Raw genomic sequence first — 17,121 nt, forward strand, 5'->3', positions numbered from 1 at the left:
TGGCAGGCTTTCTTAACATAACATCTCTCAGCTCACAACAGCTGTGGTAACTAGCAGCAACACAACAGAAGAATTGCATAAAATTGTAGTGCAATGGGCAAATTGTTCATAAAAGATCATCTCTTTTGGTCAAGTTGGTAACAAAATGCAGTACATAAAATATGTTCACTATCCACCACCATGACAAATCCAAGAGGTGTACCATGAATGGATTATTCATATTGTTTTTCTAGTTTTAGAATCACTGATTTCACTTTAATACCTCAAGTCATCATATTGCGGGTTCAAATCAGTAAGAGAAATATCAGAGCTAACCAATAACTGATCTGAAAACATTTGCAGGTATTCTGGAAACCTGGATTCTTAAACTCTTGTAACAGGACTAAGCATCCAACGGTTAACCTGTTCGGATCAAGAGAAAATCAAACACTAAAGGACATGAAGGATGGACGTTTTGTCTTGTCTATGCGAAGGTGTTCTCTGGATAGCTGACTTTAATCGCTCCCCAATAGCAGGCCCGTACCAGACAGATGAGACCCAGGAGATATGCGAAGGCCCAGGACACATAAGTAGCGTGGAAACGCCTGGCGAAGTCCTGAGTGCCCACCTGAGAGGACAAAAACACCAGGAATCTGTGATGAGCTAACAAACATAGTTTAATAGTTCATACCCAGAGTCCAAAAGTGGACACTTGCCAAGTGCTAATTCGAGTGGCTGGTAACTTCTTTTAGGAACCGCAACATAATATGCGGTTTAAATCAAATTGTGAGAACATCATCTGACCCTGATGTAATTTACAAGTGTGATTCAAATGAAACGTCTCGGTTACGGATGTAACCCTCGTTCCCTGAGTAGGGAACGGAGACGTTCCGTCGGATGACGACGAATGGGGGTTTCGCTTAGAAAGCCAATCGACTTCGAGTACTACAAAACGAGCCAATGGCAAAGAAATGCCATGGGTCTGCGGAATTTGCATAGCGTAGCACCGCCCCACCTCGTGGGTATTTAAGGAGCTCGCTGGCAGCAAACCGGCATGTTTTCTTCGCTGAGGAGCCAAGACTGAGCTCAGGCGATCCCCGCGGTACAGCGGAAGTGGCAGGAAGACGGAACGTCTCCGTTCCCTACTCAGGGAACGAGGGTTACATCCGTAACCGAGACGTTCCCTTTCGTTGTCACTCCGAGTTCCGTCGGATGACGACGAATGGGGATACCAGTCTAATCACGCCATTTCTCAGCTGTCTTCCAGTGCCCTGCGTAAATCTGAGATCCCTGTCGTGAGACTAGCACGGACGAAGGACTCCTATTTAACACAGGAATACCAAGGTACACTGGGGAGCATATCCCAGATCTTAGGGAAGTATGCAATTACTGCCAACCCAGAGGGGGGGACTTAAGGATACACATATGACCCGAGGAATGCATATGGGGAATCACTGGGGTGTCCAGCCGCAGGTGGAATATTTCAACCCCAGGGGTGGCAAGGTGGCTTGCCAAGGGAAAGACACATGCTCAGAGAGGCTTACAGTGGGAATACACATGTGGGGGTAGCTCCGGGAGGTACCATGCACACGGGAGGCACCTAGCCGACGCGCAGGCAAGAGACACTGGCGCCGACGTCAGGAGTGCAGGAGGAACTCAGGGCTTTCGGAGAAGCTCACCTGAGGAGAATATCGCACGCATCCAGTCCGTGGAGTGGAATGGCGAGCAAGCGAAGACACCTGAGCGGGTCCGGTACTAGCTGGTTGAAGCGAGTACATGAGAGGACACTGGCTCCACTCGGAGATTGTAGAATCTGGCGAATGTATTAGGTGTCGCCCAGCCTGCAGCTCTGCAGATGTCTGTTAGCGAGGCGCCATGCGCTAGAGCCCAAGAGGATGCCACACTCCGGGTGGAGTGGGCAGTCACACCAAGGGGGCACGGTCGACCTTGCTGCTGGTATGCCAAAGCAATGGCGTCCACTATCCAGTGAGACAACCTTTGCTTGGAGAGAGCCTTTCCCTTCAGCTTCCCACCATAACAGACAAAGAGCTGGTCTGAGGTCCTGAAACACTGCGTTCTGTCTACATAGATGCGAAGAGCACGTACTGGACAGAGCAGTGCCAAGGCTGGGTCTGCCTCCTCCGGGGGCAGCGCTTGCAGGTTCACCACCTGGTCCCGGAAGGGAGTGGTAGGAACCTTGGGCACATATCCAGGCCGGGGTCTCAGGATCACGTGAGAGTAAGCTGGCCCGAATTCCAGGCACGCTTCGTCAACGGAGAATGCGTGCAGGTCCCCTACCCTCTTGATGGAGGCCAATGCAGTCAGAAGCGCCGTCTTCATTGACAGGAAGTTAAGCTCGACTGACTGTAAAGGCTCAAAGGGAGCACTACGCAGGGCGGTTAAGACCACTGCGAGGTCCCAAGAGGGAACGAGAGGAGGGCGAGGAGGATTCAGTCTCCTCGCTCCTCTCAGGAACCTGACGATCAGGTCATGCTTCCCCACCGACTTACCTTCTATAAGATCATGCTGTGCGGCAATAGCGGCGACATAGACCTTGAGGGTGGAGGGAGACAGCCTTCGCTCCAACCCCTCTTGAAGGAAGGAAAGCACGACGTTGATCGAACATCTCCGGGGGTCTTCTCGGTGAGAAGAGCACCAGTTGACGAAGAGGTTCCACTTCAACGCATAGAGGTGTCTCGTGGACGACGCTCTAGCGGAAGTGATGGTAGCCGCCACCGCTGGTGGCAGGGTACTCAAACCTGCCTCGTCCCGTCCAGGAGCCACACGTGGAGGTTCCAAAGATCGGGACGAGGGTGCCATAGGGTGCCCCGTCCCTGAGAAAGTAGGTCCTTCCTCAGAGGTATGGGCCAAGGAGGTGCTGTCGCGAGGAGTACAAGTTCGGAGAACCAGGTCCGGGTGGGCCAGAACGGCGCGACCAGAGTGACCTGCTCCTCGTCCTCCCTGACCTTGCGCAGGAGTTGCGCAAGAAGGCTCACTGGGGGAAACGCATATTTGCGGCCCCGCGGCCAGCTGTGCGCCAGAGCATCCGTGCCGAGCGTGCCCTCGGTCAGGGAAAAAAACTGGGCGCAATGGGTCGAGTCGTGAGAGGCAAACAGATCTATCTGTGCGTCCCCGAACTGGTCCCAAATCAGCTGAACCGTCTGGGGATGGAGTCGCCAATCTCCGGGGAGGGGCTGAAGCCGTGACAGCTCGTCGGCTGCACAGTTCAGGGCTCCAGGGATGTAAATGGCTCGAAGCGACCTCAGATGCTTCTGACTCCATAAGAGGAGGTGGCGGGCGAGTTGCGACATACGGCGGGAGCGCAGACCACCTTGACGGTTGATGTACGCTACGGTCGCGGTATTGTCTGATCGGACTAGTACATGCTGGCCCGAGAGCACGGCTCGGAAGCGGCGCAGGGCGAGCTGTACAGCCAGCAACTCGAGGCAATTGATGTGCCATAAGCGGTGGGGTCCTGTCCCGGAGCCCGCGGCAGCACGTCCATTGCACATGGCACCCCAGCCCGTGGTGGAGGCATCTGTCGTTACAACAACATGCCGGGAAGCTCGTTCCAGAGGCACTCCTGCCCGTAGAAAGCTGAGGTTCCCCCACGGGGTGAAGGTCTGACGGCAGGTCGGAGTAACTGGTACTCGGAGGGTGCCGTGTTGCCATGCCCACCTCGGGACTCGGTCGCGAAGCCAAAGCTGAAGCGGTCTCATATGAAGCAATCCGAGCGGCGTTGCCGCGGCTGCAGATGCCATATGCCCCAGGAGCCTCTGAAAAAGTTTCAGTGGAACCGCACTCTTGCCCTCGAACTGTCTCAGGCAAGTCAGCAGTGACTGCGCGCGCTCGCTCGTAAGCTGCGCGGACATGGCGACCGAGTCGATCTCCATACCGAGAAAAGAGATCCTCTGCACGGGGCAAAGTTTGCTCTTCTCCCAGTTGACCCGAAGGCCCAAACGGGCTACATGGCGGAGTACCAAATCCCTGTGTTCGCAAAGCTGATCTCGAGAGTGAGCTAGAATCAGCCAGTCGTCGAGATAGTTCAGAATGCGAACCCCGTGTTCCCGGAGGGGAACAAGGGCTGCCTCGACGACCTTCGTGAAGACGCGAGGGGACAGGGCTAGCCCGAATGGGAGAACTGCGTACTGATATGCCTGTCCCTCGAAAGCAAACCGTAGGAACGGTCTGTGTCGAGGGAGAATGGAGACATGAAAGTAGGCGTCCTTCAGGTCGATCGCTGCAAACCAATCCTGGTGCCGCACACATTCGAAAACGCGTTTGGCGGTGAGCATCTTGAACGGCAGCCTGTGAAGGGAGCGGTTCAATACGCGCAGGTCCAGGATTGGCCGTAACCCACCGGTTTTCTTCGGGACAATGAAGTAGGGGCTGTAAAACCCGGACCTCATTTCGGCTGGAGGGACAGTCTCGATCGCACCCTTCGCCAGCAGGGTAGCAACCTCCGCTCTCATGATAGGGGCATTGCCACCGACCATAGTGGAGCGGACTCCCCTGAAGCGGGGAGGAGACCGCGCGAACTGAATCGCGTAGCCGAGCCTGATCGTTCGTGCGACCCAGCGGGACAGGTTGGGAAGCTCTAGCCAAGCTCCCAAGGACTGAACCAGCGGGGTCATGCGAACCACAGACTTCCCGTCGGTGGGGCAGCGAGGCGGTATGACTGACCCAGACGTGGACGGCGTAGCGGCCCGATGTGGGGGTGCAGTCATGAACCGCGCCCTGACAGAGGAGACCAGGGAAGGACGAACGTTCCACGGGGGTCTGCTCTGCCAGGGGTCTGGCGACAGAGGGGGATGAGAGCGGCACGGTCCGGGGACGGCGCGCACTGTCATCCGGCTCTGGGACAGAGGAGGACGAGGGGTGCACGGCCCGGGGGCGGCGCACCGTGTCGTCCAAGAACTCTGTATGCTCAGGGATGAATGTGTCACTTCTCTCAAGATTCTCCCCCGGCCCTCCACCGGGGGAAGGAGTGGTCCTGCTACCACCTCCTGAGAAGTGTACATCATCCCTGAGCAGCCCGTCTCAGGAGCGCCGCTTGACCCGGCATTTAGCGGGGGGCGGGACTGGAGAGGGCTGGGGCGCCTTCCTACGGCCTCCTCCGCGACCGGGCCCGGGTGAAGGCTGCTGCTTGGGCCGGGCGGGAGGGGTGGGAGCCGTAGGAGGGCGCCCTCGGCGGGAAACAGACTGAGTATTCTGCCCGGTCGGCTGAGTGGAGGCAGCAGCGGGCCGTCGGGGCAGAATGTGCTTAATAGCCTCAGTCTGTTTCTGGGCAGTCGAGAACTGTTGGGCAAAATCCTCGACTGCACCGCCGAAAAGGCCATCTTGCGATATGGGGGTGTCGAGCAGCCGGGACCGCTCGGCATCCTCCACATCAGCAAGATTAAGCCAGAGGTGTCTCTCCTGGACCACGGCTGTGGACATCACCAAACCCAGGGAGCGTGCGGTCACCTTCGTCGCTCGGAGAGCAAGGTCGGTGGCGGCGCGCAGCTCATTGAAGAGCCCCGGGTCTGTCCTGCCCTCGTGCATGTCCCTGAGCATCTGGGCCTGGTAGACCTGCAGAATGGCCATGGCATGCAAAGAGGCGGCTGCCTGTCCCGCAGCTCTGTAGGACTTCGCCACTAACGCAGACGAGTACATACAGGCTTTGGATGGGTGCTTAGGCTCACCACGAGAAGAAGCGCTCTGAGGACACAGTTGCATCGCAACAGAGCGCTCAACCGGGGGGAGCCCAGTGTACCCACGGGCAGCGGCCTCATCGAGGGGAGGAAAGGCGGATGAAATCAGCGAGCGGTCACGGGAAGACATGGGAGTCTTCCAGGACTTCGAGATCTCATCATGCACGTCCGGGAAGAAAGGTATCGGGGCCTGACGCGGACGGGGGTCCGCAGCCTGACCCAAATACCAGTCATCCAGCCGCGAGCGCTCGGGGCAGGGCGGAGGGTTCCACTCTAACCCGATGCTCGCGGCGGCTCGAGACAGCATGGCCGTCATCTCTGGATCAGACTCTAGCACAACTGTATTCACACCCGAAGGTGGCAGCTGTGATGAGTCTTCACTTCCAGAAGACTCAGACCCACCTTGTGATGCTGCGATAGACATCGCGTCATCCTCTGGAGCGTCAAAGGAAACCCGCGGGACACCCGAAGATGATCCCGCCGGAATCCCCCGAACACTCACGGGTTGCAGCACTGGAGAGGATGCGGCTGGGCACGGACTGATAGTCGGCGCTTTGTTCCAAACCGTCATCCTCAGATCACCCTGGCCACCAGCCGAAGTACTAGCTCTATTTCTAGAGTCAGTAGATCGGGGTGTGGATGAGGGGACCCTCACTCTTGCGAGATCACCGAGTCTTGATCGTAATGCTGCGATGGTCATGTTCCCACAGAGAGAACATGAGTCATCCACGAGTGCTGCTCTAGCGTGATTAACGCCCAAACACACTATGCACCACTCGTGCCCATCAGAGTCATCAACGAGTCTACCGCAACCAGAAGTGCACGGGCGAGGCATCTTTAAAAAGACGTGCCGCGTGCAAGCTCTTTTGTGAGAAAAAGAAACTCTGACTGTGTTGAAGCGCCCGGGGAGAAACACACTCGCTGTCGAATCACGGACAGAAAAGCAGGAAGCGCGTCCTCGCCGGAGATCGCCGTCACACCAACACCAGAGAATCTCGCTCGTCTGCAGAACTGACAGTACAGGAATGGCTTGTGGAGCGAAGGATCACCTTGGCTCCGAAGCGAAAACATGCCGGTTTGCTGCCAGCGAGCTCCTTAAATACCCACGAGGTGGGGCGGTGCTACGCTATGCAAATTCCGCAGACCCATGGCATTTCTTTGCCATTGGCTCGTTTTGTAGTACTCGAAGTCGATTGGCTTTCTAAGCGAAACCCCCATTCGTCGTCATCCGACGGAACTCGGAGTGACAACGAAAGGGAACTGTTATTAAAGAAAACGACAGTTCTAAGTGTATCCAGGAAGATCTTGACCAAAAACTGATGCGCCTCTTAATGGAAATAACATCACAACATTTATTTACATCAAGAGGTGCATATATATTTTTGGTCAAGATCTTGTATTGACAATGCAAGAGTCCAGCACTCTGTAAAGTCTCCTCCAGCACATCCCACAGTTGCACAATATTTTTGTGGACACCATGATACATTTTTTAGGATCCTTTAATGAATAGAAAGCTAAAAAAAACAACAGCATTTGTTCGATATATAAATATTTTGCAACATAAAAGTATTTATAGTCGCTTTTAAACAATTGAATGCATTCTTGCTGAATAAAAGTGTTAATTTCTTTTTAAAAAACATACTGACCCCAAACCCTCCAAAAAAGAGAACAATACTCACCGTTAAACCGATACCAATGAAAATGCAGATCATTCCTACTGTAATGTAGGCACAGCAGCGTCTTCTGGGTAGAGCACTGCCTACAGAAGAGCTAAAGACACAGATAGCACACAAGCTTAGTACCAGTGCTGCTCTAAACAGACCACAAACCTAAAGCGGCTGTTTTATTGGGCTGTATCTGTCTCCTAGTACAGAGGTAATATGGTTCAACAGCAGGAATTATTCAATGCCTGCGAACCTCCAAAGGAAAAACAGTCTGGAAAACAGACAGATGGAAGGAGTTATTCAATGGACACAGGAAAGCCAACAACCAAACTAGACTAAAATTAAGCTAAAGTACGCTGAAAAAAAGTGAAATGACTAAGACATTTATTTAAAGTCTAATTGTGGTTTGGTTCAGTTTGCCTAAAAGCAAGTAACACTCCCCATAGAAAATAAGCATTTTGTTTAAACAGTATTTTCGTTTAACACCAGTGTTGATGTGCAGAACACATACTCGCTTTACTGACTTCAGAAATGAATGTGGGTTTTGTCAGTACATAACAGAAAATATGATGTATATTTTAAAAAGACAAGTTGTCTTAATTTTTAGAAAGTAAACTAAATGAAACACTGACAAACAAAATGTTTTTAGTTTTATCTAGGGCTGTCAAATGATTAATCGCGATTAATCGCATCCAAAATAAAAGTTTGTATTTACATAATATATGTGGGTGCACTGTGTATAAATATTTTATAAATATAAATACACACACATGCTTGTATATATTTAAGAAATATTTTCATGTATATACTGTATATAGATTTATATATAATTTTGATTATATATAAATACAAATATTTTATATATAAATAATATTTTTTTCTTCAATATACATGCATGTGTGTGTATTTATATATATACAAAATAATTAAACACAGTGCACCCACATATATTATGTAAACACAAACTTTTATTTTGGATGTGATTAATCCCGATTAATCATTTGACAGCCCTAGTTTTATCTTAAAGGTGCAGTGTGTATTTTTTAGCGACATCTAGCGGTTTGGTTGCGAGTTGCGCTAAGGGCTCAGCCCACACCCCTCCCTTTTGAAGAAGCTACGGTGGCTAAAACGGGACAAACATATCGTCGTCTGAGACAGCAGAGAATATCCAGAGTAAGCCAAGAGTAAGTCACTGTTTCTCAACCACAGTCCATTATAAACCACATCATGGATAAAGTTTACAAAGCCATAGTCAGGTGAGGATCAAGGGTCTTAATATATAATATAATAATAGTAATCAGCTGATTGTCTCACAAACGTAACCAGCACATTTCTCCCCACATAGCAAACCCATAATACAGCGAGGGAGAAGAAACACATGAAACTATGCAACTATATATTTTTTCTAACAGGGTAGTAAAAGTTTAGCTGGCTAAAAATGAGCTGTTACTGTGGCTGAGCTGGTTAAAGCATAAAGCCTTGTTTAAACTCGACGCGTCCGCATGAGCGCAAAGGTCAAATTTTGAAAACTCTTCGCGATGGACTTAAAATGCTTCCAAGATCGACTTGTCGACCGTGAAACATGACGTCACAATATGTCGACCTTCATAGAAGGGGGTGCCCGCGGTTATGTAGATATAAATGTCTCATTCTAAGGTAATAAAAACGGTTTATTAAGTAAGTTCTTTATACACCACTGAAAACATAGTTATGGATGTCATATTGCATTTCTGTTAATAGATACTCAAAATTTTTACACATTGCACCTTTAAGTGAATAATTCTGCTTTCATATTATAGCTAATATAGATTTTGTGAAATTAAGCAAATAAATACTAAAAATCAATTATGTTGACCTATATTGTATGGTCTTTATAATAAATAATCTTTTTGCGTTGTATAAAGTATTTTTAATTAATAATAAATCAAAATTTAAGGGTTGAACTAAACTATATAAATATAATTTGAGGAAAAACTGATAAATTCGGCTGTTGGTCCAAAATATATTTTATTCAGTGTGTACAAGGCCTTTCAAATGTAAGATTGATCTTATTAAAGCAGTCCAACAAACGCTTGTAGTCAAAAGAGAACTGCGTCACTGAGTCACATGGACTGCTCTTTTTCCTGTTTGAGTCCCATTAAGTCTGACCATGACCCTTCACATGGCTCTCATGTGATGGGATTTTCAAACATTCTTCTGGACTCACAATGAATCAGATAGCTTAAGGTGCTTCATTTCTCTCCTTCTTCTGCTCGTATCTCCTTCTCTGCCTCTTCAAACGCTCTGCATTCGAGTGGAAATCTTATTTGCTTTGGGATTCTGTGGGCACTCGGCTCCATTCATGTGTGCTGCAACATCTGTTGTCATAACTCTCCCTCGCAGCGTCACTAGCGTGCAGGGCTCATGTTTCAGTATGTCAGCATGATGCTCTCGCTCTCTCAAGTGACTGGCAGACTGGCATCACATCACCTCCCTCTCTAACTGGAACTCGCAAGGGTTTATTTACTTTCAGTTTCTACAAACTGCCCAGTACAAACTCAAGCCTGACCTCCGGCTAGTCACACACATCGCACATTGAGATTTATGACATTTCTCCTGAGAACGGCACATCATCGGTGGAGTATTGCCACAGACATTGCATTTTTGACGTACAAAGAATATGACAAATGATGGCAACTTACATTTTTTTGCAATGTGGGCACTTGGCCAGAGTGTTGAACCGGAGCTCCATCCACTGCAAAAACAAGGGAAGTTAAGAAGAAAGTTATTTCTTCAGCAAGCAAACAAACAGCATGGTAAAGCAGCACAAGTCAATTCATTTAATAATCTACCACACCAAACTTGATTCCAGGGGTCAGTGCATGACATTCAAATATTAGTTCAAATGAGTACTGATAAATGATTCAAACAACTAGCAATTCTTTTTGGAGATGATTTCAATGAATAAATTGAGATGTATACAGGAATAAATTAGGAGAATTAGTGGATTTAACCCTGTACAAAGGCAAAAGGCAGTTGAATCCTGAAAAAAGGAAGAATTCTTTAAGGTTATAACAGAAGATCTTACATTAAAACTAATGTTTCAGTTCCTGCATCTTGCCTCTGTAGGCCACATGGAGTTATGTTCATTTGAGTCACAGGGCTACAGACACAAAAATGACTAAAATGAAACATTTAGGACTAAATTACTTTTTTTAGTTGACAAATTACAGAATTGCTTAATACAGATGATTGTTCAGAAGTTAAGTTCACTGAGTGCATAGATTCTTACTTTAGTTTTTAACAGTCAGTGGATGAAAGGAAGATTCAGTATATAAATTATGACAATTTAAAGGGATAGTTCACCCAAAAATTAAAATTCAATCATCATTTACTCAACCTCAAGTTGTTCCATACCTGTATGAATTTCTTTATTCCACTGAACTCAAAAGAAGATATTTTAAAGAATATGTTTAACCAACAGTTGACAGGCCCATTGACTCCATAGTATGGAAAAAAAAATACTATGGAAGTCAATGTGGCCCATCAACTGTTTGGTTACCGACATTGTTCAAAATATCTTCTTTTGTGTTCAGCAGAAGAAAGAAATTCATACAAGTTTGGAACAAAATGAGGGTGAGTAAATGATGACTGAATTTTCATTTTTGGGTGAACTATCACTTAATGTAAATGAGGTGTGTTTGTATTTAGTATAATTTATTCCAATCTGATATGATTGCGAAATTGTTTAACTGGCAATGGTCATAGGAATTGTTTCATTTTTACAAAAACATCATGACGTGCGCCGTTTTTTGTTGGGTTAACTAAAGGGCGGTATCTGACAAAACTGCATATGGATGCATGTAAAGGTTTCCTATATTTTTAAATATTGTTGCATAAAAATTGTAATAATAATTGATATATTTAATTATTAGTCACATTTGCAAACATTTTAATCTCTGTCTGGAGCCCTGGAACCATGTGATTTAAAAAAAAAAAAAAAATTGAATTATTATTTCTAATTAGTTTGTCATTTAGTCAGTTCCACCGACTGAGAAGGTGGCAGTGTATTAGGACCTTGAAGAGATCAGAGGGGCCGCGAATAGCCAGGCCTGAGGTAGACTGGGACCACTCATCATCGCTGCCCTATACAGCAGGGGCATCACAGGACACTAAGAACATGTGCACTAGTAAAACTCAACACTACCATTCAAAAGTTTGGGGTCAGTAAATTTTTTCTGAACGAAATTAATATTTTTATTCAGCAAGGATTCAATTAATTAAAAATCACAGTATAGACGTTTATAATGTTACAAACTATTTTAAATAAATGCTGTTCTTTCGAGCCTTCTTATTCATCAAAGAATCCCGAAAAAAGTGTATCATAGTTTCCACAAAATGTGAATAAATTAGAATGATTTCGAAGGATCATGTGACACTGAAGACTGGAGTAATGATGCTGAAAATGCAGCTTTGCATCACAGGAATAAATTACATTTGAAAATACATTAAAATAGAAAACAATTATTTTAAATTGTAGTAATATTTTGATGTTTTATCATGGAGCCTTGTTGAACATAAGACTCTTCTTTCAAAAACATAAACAATCTTACTGACCCCAAACTTTTGAATGGTAGTGTAAATGCATTACAGATCTTCTCTGCTTTCAAGAAACATTACTGTAGGTCAGAAAGGTCAGTGATTTTAATGTAAAGATGTGAGACCGTACAAGGAATGTGTTTCCGCAGTGGCCGCAGACCACACGCATGCCCTCAGGCTGGACTGGTAGAGCTGGCTGGGCGGGCTGCTCCTCTGGGATCACCATCACAGGGCTCAGGTTGATGATCCGTCTGCTGGGGGCCCATAAGAACAATGTCAGTTTTTCACCTTCTACAGATTTGTAAAGAATTGTGTGTTAATATTAACCCTATGAAGCCTACTGTATCATATATGCTATGCACATTTGTAAGGCCTCTAAATCATGCACATGATCAAAACTGAAAAAACTGTTGTACATGCTTTCTGATTGATAGTTTATACTTTTTTTAAACAAGTAAAATGCTATTTAGTATAATTCTGAAAAAAATCCTCCTTCAGGTTGTGGTGCATGTGTCTTTTTGCTATGAAATCTTTAACCATACTTATGAAATAAACATAAGAATAACTTTTATAATGTTAGTAATATTTCTAGATGAACACTTACTGAACTGAAGCAACTTCAACAATCATGCTAAAATTTGAGTATCAAATATGATCCATCATGTTTTTGAGGAACATTTATTTGTACATCTCTCAGTAATTATGATTGTAGTGCAATGCCCGTGTAAAATCTTTTTTTGTGTGTTTTTAGTAATTGTTGGTTTGGTATGTTTGAGTTGCTTAATAGCCTAGACTACTATTACACAGGAGCCTAAACTCTGAGAAAACGATAACGTTAAGCCCACCAGAATAAAATATAATATTCAGAATTAAACAGTGTAGCTGACTTACAGATTCAGTTAAATCTCAAAAAAGATTAAAAATGAATCAATACTTTTTCAAAAATGAATCGATACTTTTTCAAAAGTGAATCGCTACTTTTTCAAAAGTGAATCGCTACGTTTTCAAAAGTGAATCGATACTTTTTCAAAAATGAATCGCTACTTTTTCAAAAAAGAATCGAAACTTTTTCAAAACTGAATCGATACTTTTTCAAAAAGAATCTCTACTTTGTCAAAAGTGAATCGCTACTTTTTCAAAAAATGAATCACCACTTTTCAAAAAAGAATCGATACTTTTTCAAAAGTGAATCGCTACTCTTTCAAAAAAGAATCGCTACTTTTTCAAAAAGAATCGCTACTTTTTCAAAAGTGAATCGCTACTTTTTCAAAAATGAATTGCTACTTTTTCAAGTGAATCGCTACTTTAAAAAAAAAAAAATCGCTACTTTTCCGAAAGTGAATCGCTACTTAAAAAAAAAAGAATCGCTACTTTTTCAAAAAAGAACTGCTACTTTTTCATTGTTCTATACAGTTTTTAAACTATGTATAGTTACATTGTAATAAAAGTATAATTACATTGTAATAAAAGTATAATTACATTGTAATAAATGTATAATTACATTGTATTAAATGTATAATTACATTGTAATAAATGTATAATAAGACTAACAAATGTATAAGTGACACAACTTCCCAAAGTTTTGTATGGTCCAAACATTTCACCGACGACTGTTTCCTCATTTCGATGAACGTCTGAAAATAAATCGATCGATTTACCAAGCAACAATTTCTGATGTGTAGCCTAATAGTTCAAGTTCAGACAGGTAAGTTAATCTTTCTCTCAAAATCGTTCAATACTGTTTATGCATCAGTAAGTCAAGCCAGTGACTAAAATATCAACTTCACATCGTTTCTTTTAGTAGGATGAAAATAATCGTATTTAAATTCTGAACAAATTATACAGAAAGCGATCAAAGAACAATCTTTCCACACAGCGTGAGTTTATCTGGACAACTCGTTATGAAATCAATGACGCATGTTACACTGCACAACGAAGCTCTTACTGTATGTACATTATCGTGTTTGCATTGGAGAAAGCATTAGAGAGAGTGCAGAAACTGCGTTGCAAAGATAAGATCTTCATGCTCGCGATCAACAGACTGTCATCTGCTTGCTCAATGCTCATCACGGCAACATTTTATGTGATGGGAATAGATCTAAATACTTTAAAAACTTCTCACGATTCGTTCATCTCGATAGCTGTAATAGTAAAAACGTATAATAGCTTTATGTAGTAAAAGTTTCGTATGTAATACATAGCTATTTCATATGCAAGCATGTCAGCCAATCACAGTAGTGGCTGGCTACACTGAATCCCACAGCCAATCACAGCAGTGGGCGGTTACACTGAACCCCACAGCAGACACGCCCCTACAAACAGAGCGTTCAAATCAGAGGCTAAAATCAGGCTAGGAAAATTGCCTTTTATATCTAAATTATACCCATTTTGGTAACACTTTATAATAACTGCATGCTATTAATCATTTGTTAAGCATGAGTAAACAGTTAATTCTGCCCTACAAAGGCAAAAGACCTTAACTCACCAGAGTGTGAAACTGAGAAAAATGACTTTAAAGTTTTTTTGTTGTCCAGCCAATTGTATGATAGGTAGGACAATGAAAATTTGCCAAGTAGTTGTCATAATGAATATATTTATCTACATTAAAAAATATTTAGCTCAAACTTGACCTTTGACCCCTATTCGGAAGTTACTGTATTCTGCCTTTGCATTATCTGCAAAACAATAATGGGTCATACAAAGGCAAAATACCTTAACTTCTAATTTATTGACCATTTTGCCTTTTATCACTCTATACAAACATTTCTATGATAACAACGATAGCCTTAAAATAACATTTAGTAAGTTCTGTCTAGTAAGGGTTAATATTACATCAATAGTTACAAAATATTACAAAATAAAAAAATTATGAGAAAGACCTTAACTCGCTAGAGTTTGGAACTGAGAAAAATGACTTTAAAGATTTTCAGTTGTCCCTCCAAATTAATTATAGGTAGGACACTGTAAATCTGGCAATTAGATGTTTTAGTAATAAAAATTATCTACATAAAAAATCTTGAGCTCAAACTTGACTTTTGACCACTATTTTAAAGTTACTGTACTCTGCCTTTGCATTGTCAGCAAAAAGTGAGAAGTTATGCCAAGGCAAAAGGCAGTAACTTCCACATTATCAATATTTGGTTGCTGATCACCATTAACAAAATCATTATAGTAACACCTGTATACAATCTAGTGATCATGGCATTTATTTTGTATGATTTACACTTATAGACATCTACTTATTACTAGCCTGTGCTTTGGTTGCATTCTGGTGGCATTATTAATACATGAGACATGGCAAAATACCTCCATAGCGGTAAGATCTTCAATTGGTACCGAGTGGCATAAGACTTGATAAACGCGCGTTCAAAATGATCATAAAACAGGTCCTCGCGCACATTCGACCCGGGGACTCGTTTATAGTATATTCGTGTTCGAAGGTGTCATGCTCCTCGTACGTTCACGAAAAGTACGAAGTACGAACGCAGTGCTTTCCATCTTGAGACTCGGTGGGGAGCGCGCTCTGGACTACCTAGACGACTAATGCATTTATAGCACAACCTTCTGTGTTCTGCGTCTTTTCAGTAGCGGTGGTTTCAGCTGTCTGCCCTATTATTGTGCAGTGCACTTCGCTCGTCCCGCGGATTTATTCCGGACAGTGTGATAGTAGGTACAACCCGCTTGTAACAGCTTGTCTGATGTTGTATGCACTAGCAATTCTTGCTGCATTATGTTGTATGCACCAATATACCGTTGTTGCTTCATTATTATCACTCTGTGATATATTAGTCGTGCGTCGGCTCGACCGTGTTCAGGGCGGAGCTGAAGGCGCCGGCGAAGTTTTGGCACTCTGCCAGCTAGATGCATGATTGTTTCAACCCGATCTGGGTGAGGCGGGGATTTAGTTCTTTGTTGTATTCACCTGCTACGGCGTGTGTAACATTTTTTTCTGTCAACTCTGCATATATCATTCGCGATGGATAGCCTATCGCACGTTTTTCATATGGAGCGGGTTCAGACCATACTAAATGTTCTGACCGCATTTGTGCTGGACAAAGCTCTGAGGACATCAGAAGTTACAGGGACTGATGGCAGCTGTACAAAGTACACAGGCTACATCGTAATTTCGGAGATTTTAATGGAGAGCAAAACAAAGGCAGAACACCGTACAATCTGAAAGGTAGCATATTTGATAGAACGCCAGCACCGTAACTTCATATTGACGCGCGGCTAAACAAAGGCAGAGTACCGTAACTCAAAATGAGCGTTCCAAAACAAAGCCAAAGAGCGGTAACTGGTGTTACGGTGTTCTGCCTTGGTTTCTCACGGGCTTTTGGAAGTTACTGTTAAGACAACCCATTATTTTCTCGAAAAAACGACGGAATTGACTCAAGATACTTATCCACATGATAAAGGGGGTCTTGAATGTGCCAAAAATATAAAAAACTAATTTTCGACCAAACACGAAGTTACGGTCTTTTGCCTTTGCACGGCAGAATTCATCATTTATAAAGCATTAATAGACATTAATAAGCAGTTTATAAATACAGCTATAAACGCTTTTTTTCTTGATTTATAAGCATATCTATAATGTGTTTAATAATTGTATTTTCATACTTTGCTAATGATCAATTAATAATTTCTAAATAAAGTATAGCATTATTTACAAACCAGTTATTTAAGAGTTGTCAGTCATTCATAAGATCACTTAGAAAGTGTCAGTAAATGTAGTAAATACAGGTAGTTATAAACCATTTAGTAGTGGTCAGTTAACTATTTTGTGAGCTAATCTAAAGTGAGGACTATTCATGCCTTGTAAAGCATTTATAAAGGAGATTTAAAGGCGCATCAATCTTCTAAACAGTAAAATGTAACAAACACAACACAGTGATACAGAACATAGAAATATTTAACAGCCTTTAAATCTCCTTTATAAATGCTTTACAAGGCATGAATAGTCCTCACTTTAGATGAGCTCACAAACATAGTTAACTGACCACTACTAAATGCTTTATAACTACCCGAATTAACCCTGAATTACAGCATAAATACATGTTAATAAAGCATTTATTAACACACTAAGTAACCATCACTATATGTCTGAATAATAAGATGTATGAATGTACATTTAAATAGTTTATTAATCATTTACTTACACGTTCTAAGTAATCTTATGAACCACTGACAACTCTTAAATAACTGGTTTA

General features: G+C 43.7%; 1 protein-coding gene across 2 annotated transcripts in view; it reads right to left on the reverse strand.

Annotated features, from left to right (window-relative positions):
• Positions 1-221: 221 nt before the first annotated feature.
• Positions 222-17,121, reverse strand: part of pip4p2 (phosphatidylinositol-4,5-bisphosphate 4-phosphatase 2) — a 34,014-nt gene continuing 17,114 nt past the window's right edge. Inside the window, exons 4-8 of one of the 2 annotated variants that reach the window (XM_056250074.1) lie at positions 12,045-12,168; positions 11,393-11,461; positions 10,018-10,070; positions 7,352-7,442; positions 222-607 (exon numbers count right to left, since the gene is read on the reverse strand). In XM_056250074.1, the coding sequence (XP_056106049.1) occupies positions 464-607; positions 7,352-7,442; positions 10,018-10,070; positions 11,393-11,461; positions 12,045-12,168 (481 nt within the window). In that variant the 3' untranslated portion in view covers positions 222-463. The remainder of the gene's footprint in view (positions 608-7,351; positions 7,443-10,017; positions 10,071-11,392; positions 11,462-12,044; positions 12,169-17,121) is intronic. The other variant, XM_056250075.1, reaches the window with a different exon arrangement.

Source organism: Rhinichthys klamathensis, unplaced genomic scaffold (assembly GCF_029890125.1).
Source record: "Rhinichthys klamathensis goyatoka isolate OS25496 unplaced genomic scaffold, OSU_Roscu_1.1 h1tg000067l_1, whole genome shotgun sequence".
Classification (NCBI taxonomy): Eukaryota; Metazoa; Chordata; class Actinopteri; order Cypriniformes; family Leuciscidae; genus Rhinichthys; species Rhinichthys klamathensis.